The sequence below is a fragment of the Plectropomus leopardus genome, chromosome 21 (assembly GCF_008729295.1).
Source record: "Plectropomus leopardus isolate mb chromosome 21, YSFRI_Pleo_2.0, whole genome shotgun sequence".
NCBI lineage: Eukaryota > Metazoa > Chordata > Actinopteri > Perciformes > Serranidae > Plectropomus > Plectropomus leopardus.
In genome coordinates this window covers 3,425,486-3,438,662 of record NC_056483.1, presented here as the reverse complement: position 1 = coordinate 3,438,662, position 13,177 = coordinate 3,425,486, and the positions used below count along the sequence as shown (strand labels likewise).

At 40.0% G+C, this 13,177-nt stretch overlaps 1 protein-coding gene across 1 annotated transcript in view; it reads left to right on the top strand.

Annotated features, from left to right (window-relative positions):
* dpp6a (dipeptidyl-peptidase 6a) overlaps positions 1 to 13,177 on the top strand; it is a 114,445-nt gene that overhangs the window by 68,239 nt on the left and 33,029 nt on the right. The window contains exons 4-7 of the mRNA XM_042510414.1: positions 4,616 to 4,710; positions 5,189 to 5,263; positions 7,401 to 7,453; positions 8,349 to 8,430. Coding sequence (XP_042366348.1) covers positions 4,616 to 4,710; positions 5,189 to 5,263; positions 7,401 to 7,453; positions 8,349 to 8,430 — 305 coding nt within the window. The remainder of the gene's footprint in view (positions 1 to 4,615; positions 4,711 to 5,188; positions 5,264 to 7,400; positions 7,454 to 8,348; positions 8,431 to 13,177) is intronic.

Sequence of the window (13,177 nt, the reverse complement as noted above, 5' to 3'; positions counted from 1 at the left end):
TACTTAGACTGGTCACTTTCACTTTTACCTCCAAACAAAATAGATAAAGCATGATAAACATGCATCTTCCATACAGCCTACATCACATAAACAAAGACAGACATTTCTCCTCAGGGAGACCATTAAACCGGTTTCCGTAGCTAATGGTAAGAGATATGTTTTTTTACATTGTGGTTGTGTTTTTAATGAGCGAATATATTCATTATAACGGCTTGACTTGTTGACAACCTTTACTTTTGTCTGACTGCTCGAGTTTCTTGCGCCATGTGACTGACAGTGTTAAAATCATCTGAAATGATGCGCAAATCTATAAAAAGAAAACTTACAATCTAATAAACTAAATTTGACCTATAGATGTGGCAATTTCATGAATACAACAGTGTCCCATATATATTTTTCTGTAAAGGGAAGTCCATGGAGTTGAATTATACAAGCTCATTATAGAGTGTTTTTTACCTTTCTCTCTCATTTGAGTGTGTCGCCTTGTATCTCTTCCTCCCTCTCTTACCCCCGTTCCTCTGCCTCCCTGGAGTGAGGCTGGGTTAGGGCTGTGCCCAGGGCAGGAGGCTGTATTAATAAGACATACTGCTGTGGAAAGGTATAGATCAGAGGAGAAAACAGCGCCCTGGGCTAACGCACAGCGAGCGAAAGTAGAGAGGAAAGAGAAAGAGAGAGAGCTAGAAAGAGATGGATTGAAGGGAAGACATAATGCCTTGGGTACTGTGAAAGAATAGATGGCTCTCGGTCTTTGAAAGAGCAGAAAACAAAGAGTTGGAGGGGTGAAGAAGGGATGATAAGGTCTAAAATGATGAACTCAGCAGGAGGGCTTATAAGAGGGCAGTGATGGGAAGGATTTGCGAGATCTGAGGTATATCTGAGGTGTCTTGGGGCGTGTGGATAAAGGAGGAGATCAGCGAATCGGTCGAGGAATAAAGATGGTGAAGTAGGTGCCTTAAAGACATGCAGGTCTTTGGGTTTTAAAATGAAGCCTGACTGTGAAAACAGAGCAAGTCACGAAGCAAAATGAACTCCAGTCAATCTCTTTGACCAGCGATTTGTCACCATATTGTCTTTTTTTTTTTTTTTTTTACACATTCGGGCTCCATCGTGTGCAATTACCATTTCATATATAAAAGTAGACCGTTTATCAAGATGCCAAACGGAGTCAAACTCAGATAATGGAGCATGGTGGGGTGAAAAAAAGTAGCCCTCTTTTATTTATCACCATGATTTCCATGAAGGAGTCCATTTTATACCCTTGTTAGTATGCCAGTGGTTTTAAACAAGGAGACAAAAGCGGTTGAGGGGGCGTTTGGCTATGCCAATCTAAAAATGTCTGAAACTGCTCTCCCCAGCACGTTCTGAATTAAAGCCATTGTGATGGTAATTTTGTCACCTCTAATGGACAATTAGATATGCTAGCAGATAGCGAGCACTCTGCATAACAATCTCTGGGTTCTAATTACCTCGCCAAATGGAGTGGTTGCTCATGCGCCTATGGATCACTAAAGCAATAAGACAGCGGAGCGCAGATAGATTGAAGGTGAAAGGGGGCAGTTGCTGTATTAAACTTATCCTTCCCTGATAAAAGCCTGATGGATGAGGAGCTGTGTGAACTTTCATACATCTTTCAAATAATGGCTCCCTTCAGAGCTTCCCTCCATTGGCCCGGACTCGCTGTGTTTGCGCTCGAAGCTTTTGTATGGAGGCATATTGAAAGCTGTACGTTTTCTATATGACATAGAATAGTTCACATTCTTGAGAACTTTTGTTAAATTGAGCATTTACTCTGGGGCAAAATATGTTTTCTTGTTTTTTTACATTGCAAAAAGGACCATGAATTCATGAAAATCCAAAATTACCTCCTTTTTTATAACTGATGAGGTTGCGCTGTACATCAACTCATAATTTTTCCTTTAAAGAGAGATATGTGTTTTGGTGTTTTTCTCTGAGCTCTTCTGACTTCTTTCAAGTATGTGAGCTTTGTTGGGAAATGGTAATCAAATTTAATTTACTATATAGCATTTTTCAAACAAATGCAATGCAATTCAAAGTTTGACTGATGAAAAAAAACAATAACAACAAAGGAAATAAGCACAAAGGTATCTCAACAATGGATCTTGTAAGCAGAATAAATATAAACCATAAACTTGTTGTTTATGTTAAAAAGTATTAATATTTCCAGCTCCTCTCAGATCCTCTGGCAGGTTGACAGATTTTTAGGATCATTTTCTTAAGTGCAATATTTGGTGCAATAGTTCAACCACAGCAATCCTCAATTGAATTATTTAAACGTGCAATAAAACTCTTGAATGGAGGCTAACATGTTGCACACATTGCATATAATATAATGTTTATATTGTTATTCTTTATTTATGTATATATCTGCTGTACACTGCAGCGTCACACATATTTTTTGTATTTTACACATTTTATACACTCAGCACATTCTGATTTTAAAATCATTTTGGATGTTTTTCTGACAATAAATATTCCAGTTCACTGACAGGTGGCCTGCAGACGGACCTGCAGCTGCAGCTGTGTTTGGGAAACTAAAAGTGTTCAATCAGACAGTGCTTGAAGCAAAGGCTGTTACCGACCAGACAGTTTGTGATTGAATCGGGAGCACTTGATTGGACATACCCTCAACAATAACAAGGCTGCAAAAACCCCCCCCAAAAAACGATAAAGTTTGATATATTGCTGAAGCCAAAATTGTGATGACAATCCTGCCTTTATATTTAAATCCACCACACGTACTCATACCACTTAGTAACCAATTAATAACTGCTGCACTTGTTGATAAAAGTTATATTTTTTTTGCCAAGAGATTTAATAACCCTTTAAAAAACCTAATTTAATATGCCTTTGATATTAAAAAGGTAATAGATAAAAAGCATCCACTAAAATTTGATTATATCGTCAATGCTTAACAGCTAATACCTCCATTAACATTGAATATTTGCTTTCTCTATCAAGCCAGCAGCTATTATGTAAGATTTTTGAAGGGTAAATAATTTGTTTTGAAAATAGGATTTTAATTTCTAGTGCCACTTTTTGTACAGAATGAATATGCGGGCAATTAAATGCCTGTTTTTATACTGACATATTGGACATGGGGCTACAGCGGAGGGCCAAGTTCGTAACTCTCTCAGTAATACTAAGTGATCTCATGCTCTCACTGTCTCTTGTCACTGTGTTAATTTGTCCTCTGCATGTCGAGTGTCTGGTGTTATAGGATTTCTGTGTAAGGGCCTTAATTATTGCCCTCTTGTGCTCTGACTGTTAAAGGTCAGTGAGTGTGTGTGTGCCCATTTGTCTGAGGAAGAGGCTGGTGCTCGAACCTTTACACAGCAGTAAAACCCTTCTAACGGGAGCTACATGGTGTGCGGATCTATTTGTTTTGACTCATTTGTCTGACCCACAAGAAGTAGAGAATACTGGTTTGTCTTTTTATGAAAGGGCAATATAATTATACATGTTTTGAATGTGTGGTCATTGGTTCCACACAATTTCTTACTCTCGTTTTCGATTGCCACAGAGTTACTGAACAGTTACAGTGTTGGTAGTCACTGGATGACAGTTACAAAAGTAGACACAACTATGGCAAAACTGGTATAACCACAGCGACATGCTAGTCTGTACTGATATAAGAGAATCAGTAACAGGTGTAGCAGCTTTGCTGCTCGACTCTTGGGGTTGGGTATTTGGGTGTCATATGCCGTCAAAGAGGGTGAATTTGAATTTAACATTTGATTTTCTTCAAAGTTTGCATCCTTGACTCAAGGATGAACTGATTAGATTTTGGTAGTCAGTAGTCAAAAGGCAAGGTCATTCTCTTTTTGTTTCCTCATATCTGTACAAACTGACTCAATTTTGGTGGTCAAATGTTACTGTGACTTCGTCTGTCTCATTTTTGTAATGGGGGATTACCTTGTCTTCTCTAATCAAATGTTTAAGCAGTGCTTACTTAAAATTGATAGCAAAACGCAAGTTTTTAAGGAAGTAGATGTCCCTTGTGTCCAAGTTGTTTGGGCTGCAGGTCCTTAACACAGTCTTAACTGCCTGCATGTTAAGTGGTCAGAAGAATGGACTTGAAATCCTGAACTGAAGGTGAAGAAAAGTTACATTATTAAGGGTTTTTCTTAAGGTTACTACAACTTGGATTTTATTTTAAATTGATTAACACACAAATTTGAGTTTAAATTTTACAAAAAAATAAGTTCAGGCAATTATCAACATTATTATGTCAATGAAATTCAACAAAATTAAGTTTGCAACTTAAAAGGGTTATCATTATCAATAAATTAGCCTTTTTTAAAATCCTGCATCCATGCATTTAATTAGGTGGTGGTCTTTTGTTGCTTGTGCATCCATCTTATCGATGATTTTCTTATAACACCTCTGTTTGTAGGGAACTGTAGCCCTTAAACTTCACTGTACCCCTAAAGGAGAACATGGAATATGCAGGGGTGGTGATAGAGACAAGGGGTGTATTGGAATTGAGCCAAGAGATTAATGTCTTTGTATGTCTGTAGAGTGTTAATGATGAAATTACATGATGCATTCAGAAGTATCTGTAATCAAACTCTCCATTGTCTCCCTCTCTTTGCAGGTGATGAGCTGTTATACCGCAATCGTGATGGCGACGTCATCAAGTTCAACGTCGACACTAATGAAAAGACCATCTTGGTGCATAACAAGAAGTTTGTAAGTCTTTTATCATCTTCTTTTTTTCTCTTTACTTTCTCGCAGTCAGAGGACTGGAGAACTGACCATGGCTGCCCATGAATTAAATTAAAAGTTTTCTCACAGTGTCAGCAAATCAAAGCACCCAAAGCTCTTTTTTTATTACAAAGCTTAATCAAATGATCCATTATTGCTGTGAAATGTGAACTGCATAGTTGAAACTTGGGGCATGGCTTTGTTGGGAGAAACATGGCGATGGAGATGTAGCATCAGTGCTGCAGCGGCGGCTCTGGTGACGACACACAACATTATGCCCGCCATCAAATCTCCAAGCCGTGGTGCAAAGATTAATGCAACTCCCATTTGCTTCAGGACCCGAGCAATCCGTCAAACGCAGTCATTTAAAGACTGGTTTAATGAAAAAGTACCACGCATGGTTAAAGGTCTCATCTTTTTGTCTTTTTTCCCCCCTTCTCTTACATCTGCCTTTGCCTCTCAGGAAATGTACAAAGCCAGCAAGTATGAGGTGTCTCCTGACATGAAGCATGTGCTGCTGGCCTACAACGTTGCACCGGTGAGCTTCTCATTTGTTTGCTTGTTTTTTGAATTAGCAAACTGACAGCCAAATATGTCAGCCGCCTCCACAGGGGAGGGTGGGGTGTATATGCTTTCAGTGCAGCGAAGGCAGGGTGAGAGAGGAAGGAGGCAGGGAGGGGAAAGTAATCATGGCGAGGTGTGAAGGCCTGTCGCACACCACTGCCTGTCAGCAATGGCGGCAGCGGGGGCCAGCACAGCCGAGTGGAACTGTCGCGAGGGAGGCAGAAACACAAACAAACCCCTCGGCGCTGAAACGGGCTCGCAGGGAGAGAAACAGGATCTGGGAACAGGAAGCATTGGCTGGGAATTTATCATTTCTGCGCCATTCTGAATAAAGTGTCCCATGAAGACATGAGCTCTGCGAGCACCTTGATATGCATCAAAGCATTTCAGCTCCTAATGTAGGTAGATCAGATATATTGAATCATTTTGCAAGCCGATGTGTGTGTGTTTACTTCGTTCTGCTCCACCACTGAGTCACTGTGGAGAGTTTGCGCCTATTGTTAGTGTGTGAGAGATGCTGGGAGAGATATAACCTTGTGTTATTGCCTGAGATGAATAGAAAATATTACGACACACCAGAGATGCCGTGTGTGTTGCGCTGCATTTGTTTGCATTTATTATTCCATCCAAACCTCCATCACCTTGATAGATGACAGTCATTCCTGCTCGACGCTCGCTGTAGCAGCACGCACTCACTCACCAGCAGATGCTCGCTGGTGTCGCACACCTCATCTCTATAACATGTTGCATGGATCACAGGAGTTCACGACAAACACAGTGTTTGCGTACTAACACACAAACAAACGGTCCTCCATTTGAATTTGAATGTGTCTCTAGTTGGCAGTGACTTCATACGTTCTGCATTTGTAGCTCACATGATATTTGTAACGTGCAGTTGTTGTGGCGGTTAAGATTTCAAAGATGAAAGGTGAGTGCTGGGGATTTATTTTTAGTTTTTTTCATTTGATTCAATTTAATTCAGTTCAATTCAAGTAAAGTCAAGTCAGTTCAATCCAAGTTAGATTTATTGGCATGACCATAATCAAACAGCATTGACCAAGCACATTTCAACAGTCGTCTTTAACAAAGAGCAGTTTAGAGAAAGTTTGTCAACAACATTATTTAATGCAAGCTGAACATACCGATGGACATCAGCAACAATATAAAAAATAAAAAAACACTAGTGTGTATAGTGTTGTATGTTTTTGTAGAATTAAAATCCAATGAAATCCATAGTAGCTTAAATAGGAGAAAGCCAAATATGTTCATGCTGAGAGTAATAAGCTCCTTTTACACAAATCAATGACATGATTGTAAAATTGCGGGGTACAAAGTTGTCTCGTATTTAAGACAGCACAGAAACTCTGTCTGTGTAAGCAAGATAGCCAGCAGGACGGGACCACGGATAGGACAGATGTAACGTTTTGACGTTGTGTTATGTGTGTGAACCAAAAGCAGCTGTTGGCAGTTAGCAGCTAACTCAAAGGAGCAGATCAGCACCCAAAAATGTCTGCAAAATGGGAAAACAATGAGATCTGGGAGCTCTTTATCTTCGGCCGCCATGTAACAGAAATGGTTAAAGATTATAATTGCCATGTTATGCCACTGGTGTTGTTCAGAAAGCACTGCTGCCACATTAAGTCATACTTCACACTAGAGGCAGAAGCAGTTGTGTAAAACATCACGCCCTTCACACGTCTTTTGCTTCCGCGATGCTGGCATGCTGTCTTAAATCACACAGCATGATGTTGCTGTTACATTTAGGAGTAAGTCTCTGATTGAAAGTATCAAGGCTTTTTACACCTAACAGTGATGTCATAATGTACTGACACACCCTAAAGTACATCTGTACATCTCTGTAGCCAGGTCTTGGTATGTAATGGACCTGTGCACAAATATGAACCAGATAAAGGAATCTATAGCAATATTGTTATGTCAACTATATTTTGAAGGCATTCTTTTTTTCTTTTTACATGTGAAATCCACATTGATTTGTACTAAATGACAGAAATAAATAATTCAGTTTTTGTCAATATATCAGGGTGAAACTGATGGCTGTTTTCATGTTAAGTGATTTAAAGTGAATCTTTTCCTGCTGCCTTTTCTCTCAGGTGTACCAGCATTCATACACGGCCTTCTACATCATCTGCAGTCTGGATACTCCGTAAGTAGGCGACAGGGCTGCACTCTTCCATTTATATTGTCTCATCTCACCTGACCTCGCTGTGTGTGACTCTGAAAGCAGCTCCCTCCCACCTGTTCTCACAACTGTCCTCCTACAAAGCATCTGTGACATCAGCTACACTGTTAACCTCCAATCTTCCAGCGATGTGTGAGGTGAAAGGGTTATAAAGTAATTTGTGACCTTGAATTGCAGCCATGTTTCCTGTGACATCCACAGATCCTACATCTCAGGAGTTAAAATGCCTGGAGGAAGGAGCACACATTAAGCATGACAAGTATTTGTTGCAGTTTAACCCTTTGATCATCATTCCTGTGTGTTAAAAACATAAGAAAGGTGTAGCTAAAAATGTTCATTATGACAAAGAATATTTTTCTCGTGATCAACAACAGAAAATGTCATGAGTTTCAAAGGCCAGAACTTGTAGCACTTGATTATCTGCTGCTGATCAGCAGCTACGACATATTAGGGCCATTTCAGCTCACTTATTTACCTTTAAATCACATCCACTCCAGGTCACAGTGATTACAGCACTGTCAGCAGCTCTCATGCTCAAATCTATATGTGTGCTGCCACCTAGTGGTAACATACAAAAAGAACCACCTCAGCAGATGACCTCATTCATCCTCGGCTCCAGACAAAGACATAGAGGCAGTGGCACCTCTAATTCTGCAGCCTGCACTGCGCAGCACTTTTCCCAATGAGGAGAGGTGACACTGTTATAGAGCGTGGGTATTTATGGATACACTTAAACCTTTGTTCTGAGATGTGCTACACTTGTACTTCTCCTGCAGCAGCGCTGGGAGCAGACAGTCACGGTGTATATGTGTCTGCACCTCTGTCTGATAGCATTGTTTTCTCTGTCTGTGCACCCAAGGGCAACGTGGAACTTAAACCCTCCGGAGGTGCGAAATGCTCAGCTGCAGTACGCAGGCTGGGGACCCCAAGACCAGCAACTGGTAAGAAATACAATGTCCATGATCCCCATGGATAGGCAGATAGCCTACTGAGCAATCATGTTTCAAAGATTCAAGCAACCTTAATTTTTTAACACATAGCCATTGAAACTCATATTTAATCCTTGGGAAACTGAAGCAAATTCACTTTTCTTGTGGAGCTTTCAAATGTCTTTCACAAGTATTTAAACCTGTGAATTCCCAAAAATTAGTGTGATGCCTTTCAAAATCATGGGAAAACAGGCCATGAGAAACTTGGTAACAAATGTTCCACAAATTGCAAGAAATTAGTAGATTCAGATAATTTTTTTTTTTTTAGATGGTTTCTAGTATTTTTTTCCTTTCTTTTTCTTTTGTTGTTGTTATTGTTTGGTTGTTGTTTTGTTATTTTCTTGTACTTTTATAACTCTTTTTTCTAACTTTTTTTTTTGTCTTTTCTTTTTTGTTTCTTATTGCCGTCCTCCAAAGTTTTTGAAAGAAGTCCATTAAATTTTCTCAGGTTTCAAAGGGTTAATATGGATAAAAAGTTAAAAACACGGTCTGTTCTGTCAGCATGGTTAATGTAACCATGCAAAATATATGCAAAGTGCTAACATGCAGTCTCCTTTAGTGCCAGTTTGTAAAGTTAATGGAATAAAGAATTAATGATTTTGGGGGAATTTATAGCGGCTCCCTAATGGGAGGAGTTGGAATGAGTTATGAAGAAGGTATAAAAGGTACTAATGTTTCCCATGTTAAAACCTGCATTAATTGAATTTTGGGCTACTTGGAGGGCAGCACAACAAGCTGTAAACACAACACTGACAGATCATCAGCTCCTAAAGTTGATGTGGCAAATATGTGGACCATAAAATCTGAGCGGAAAGATGCTAAATCGCTCAGCAGAGCTGAGAGGAACTGCAGAGTCAGGTGATGAGTCTCTGTGGATACATCGCTATGACCAACACCTTTTCATACATGTAGTCATTTGTCCTGATTGTTAAAGTAAAAATTTGATTAGAGCAGCTTTGAGGTCACCTAGTTTGCAATTATACGCAGATGCCAATTTGCCAAATCTTTTGAAGGGTGCAGCCCATGAAGGTGGGTCAAGTCTAACAAAGAACAAAACTAATGGTGCAATCAAGTTCTCCTTGTCAAATTACAATGTCAGATATTTAAGGAAATTAACCTTAAACGGCTGAGTAAACATCAGTTCTATAAAGGGACCATTTCCATTGTACCTGAGGTTACAGTCAAAGTTGTTACATTATGCTTAAACACACAATTGACACCTGGCAGACTGAGTGTCAGGGCAGTACAACCTCTGATTAATAAAATGTCCACACAGCTAATAAGAACAAACAGTGGCGTTTACGCCTGTCTTCCATTATTCACACCCTGCAGTGGCTTTCTCATTGATGCACTTTACAGGAGATTGATGATCCCAGTACAGAACACGGTTACTTTATATTTTGTGACTGTACGACCTGACCAGGATAACCTGAATGCTCCATTACATTGACCAATTGTCCACTATACTAAATAATGGTTATAGCCAGTATGACGGCATCCACTGGTTTGTGATTTCCCACTTAATGGCCTTGAGTGTGGCATTGCTTGTTCTGTTTTTTAGAGCCAGAGGTGACCACATTTGGACAAGAGGGCAGAAGGGTAGCAAGGGTGGCACAGTGAATTTACAATAGATGGTTAGCTGTGATAATACAAATGCTAGTATTTTCTAACATTAAACAGGCTTTGTAATTTCTGTTGTTAAGTTTGGTATTTTAAAATCGGGGTCCATGAGGATTGATTTGCTTTTGGAGCCAGCCTCAAGTGGCCATTGGATGAACTGCAGTTTTTGGTACTTTGCATTGGCATCATTTTTCAGCCTTTAGAGGTTGCCACTTTGCTGCAAACAATTCAAGTTGTGTCCTTGAGTTTGTTAACAAGACAACTGCATTTTTTTTTTTTGGAAGAAAATTTGATGACAGGCCTTTTTGGACCATTATGACAAAATCAGTCTAGAAAGACAAAACTTAAAATGATCCAGTCCTTGCATTAGGACTCAATCATTTCAGGGGCAGCAGATTTCTTAAATCAATGGTAAAGTATAAGTAAAGTATGAGTTTGATCTTGAAAATGGCTTGCACGTATTATTATTATGTCCCTCAGGGTGTAAATTATCCCAATGATTCACTCAGATTTCCCAGTAAACTCATTTCAAATTAAACACTGTTGTTTGAATCACAAGATGCAATGGGCCTTTGCAACTCTTCCAAGATGAGTCATTTTCCGCCTCCATCATCACGCAGTCAAACTTGTCAGAGCATTAATGAGCTGCAGTGTGTTGGTTTGCAGGGCAGACAGACTGTAAGTGATAACATCCTGCAGCACAATGCTATTAATTACCTGTTATCTCGTCAGTGGATTAATTAACACAGTCGCTAGATTGATATAGCCTCAAGTTTCCCACCATTAGTCATGAAATGGTTTTACTTCCAATGGGCGAGTTATGTTAGTGTGAAACTGAGCAGCAGCTGGTTGCCCTGAGGGCTTAGATGTCCTCTGTCGACGAGGTGGAGGTTAAAGTGAGAAATGTCCATCGGCTAAAACAAGCAGTCTGCAGGCCAGGGCATGTGTCGTCGTATTTAGGAATCTAATATACATAAATCAGCCCACCTGCTATCCTGTTTCCAAATCCCTTATGCACTTAATTAAATCTTCTGTACTTTCCCATAGAGCATGAACACATACAATCCCATATGTACACTCACAAACACAGCTGTCCAGCCACATGTCAAAATATTTATGAGGCTAAAAAGTTAATATGGTAGATAAGGTGCATCTTATATTCACAGGGGCATTGGTCTGCACAAAGATGTTTCGTAAATGTAGGTGGCTTATCTTCAACATGTGGCTGACACACATTCACACAAAGTTTGGACACTCAGCCCCAGAGAACCTAACATTTGTAATATAGAGAGACTGATAATGTGTGTCTGTGTGTGAAAAAGACTGAGAAAAAGAGACAAACTGTAAGACATTGTCCAAATCACCTGCAGCATGAGACAACCTTACTGACTGAAATTGTCAAATATTTCTACACATCTGGACAATTTACCAGTCCTTTTGGTGAAGTAGTTTGGTGGAATTAATATTCCAGGCCCATTTTTTTCTTCCAGTTGTCCGTATAACTTTGTAGAGCCATGTTGTACCACTCAAGGTATCCAGGCAGGTTATTCAGATGTCTTCTTCATGTTGCTGTGGTACCCATCCCCTTCTAATGATTGGCTAAAGCCAGGCGGCTACCGCCAGAAGTTCAAACATGATGAACTCAGGCCCCAAGGATGTGCACCAGACTTTGGAGCCAATTTGACATAATCCTAGTGGCCAAAGCATGTCACTGCAACCGTCAACTGGTCTGTCACATAATGTCATTACATCAAGAAAGAGACATCTATAATTAAGTGGATTTTTTTTATTTTACTTTTTAGCATTACCATCCCAGCAGCATGACTTTTATTACTATCGGGATTAAATCATTTTATCCCCATTTAATTTGTTCAGTTTACATTTTCCTACCTAAACTGCACCACCTGAAAAATACTGAATTGCATCACTGTGTTGGTTCAGTTGCACAGACTCACCTGCCCAAACTTTGTATAAGCTCCTCCAAATTTTCTCGCTGAGGGTAGATGTGGATCCAAGCCATCACTGGCAGATTTCTACCTTCCTTCACAGAACGGGGCCAGGTCTTCTCACTGTGCTGTGCCCTAGATTAGCTTCTATACAGGGACTCCATCTGCACCAAAGTGACACCAAACCACATGGGCCCCGAGCTAGCACCTCCTCAAGAGAAACTAATTGTGACAGATTCTGTGTTACCTTTAAAGAGATTCAGGTTGGCTAGAGAAACTTTTAGCCCACTGGGTAGTTTCTCAGTGTGTTTACTAAATGCCACATTGCTGAACCACAATGTATGGGAAGAGTAGGAGATGGCAGTGCTGATCTTTTTCAGTGTAGAAAGAAGTAAAAAATCAACATTCAGATCGCGTAGGCAGCTACAGTATTGGATTTCCTGCAGAACATCGTCCCATCATTTACACTCCTCATAGTGAATATATTTTGGAGAATCATTCACAAACTGATACTATGATACCAGCTCGAGGCCCAGAGATTCTGTAATCCTTGAGATACTGAGCAAACCCTTTGCTGTAATAGCCTGAGATTGATTTCAGCATGGCATTAAGGCTGTAACATTTTAAAATTCCAGCCCCAAGAGCCGCCCGCCCTACCACGCTCACTGTGGGTGCTGATGATCTATTATTCTCTGTAATGAAAGAGTTGACCTTCAGTTATCTTGAAAGCCCTGCAGGCTTGAAGAGGAGAGCGTCAAAGTCAAAATTTGGTCCCAAGGTTTGCTGTCTTATCAGACGTTGAAAAGGCTTTTTTTTCCTCTTTGTACTTTTGTCAAAATCTTGGGTTTCTTTACAATAACAAAGTGATATTGCCAACATCCAGTGCACTCTCCTGTGTGTGAAAGGTGAAAGTGCTAATGTGTTTCAACCCCCGGGCTTGATTTTAACTTTGATAGCAGCCTCACTCAGGTGTCCCACCTGCAATGTTATGTATCATTATGAATACCACACTGTCCTCAGGTTACCTCTTGTGCATGTCGATAATGATAATGTAACATTTTATTCACAATACGGAAGCTCCTTGTATGAGGGTTTTAAGTCAAAAATATCTACAGATCAGCGTCTGCAAAGCT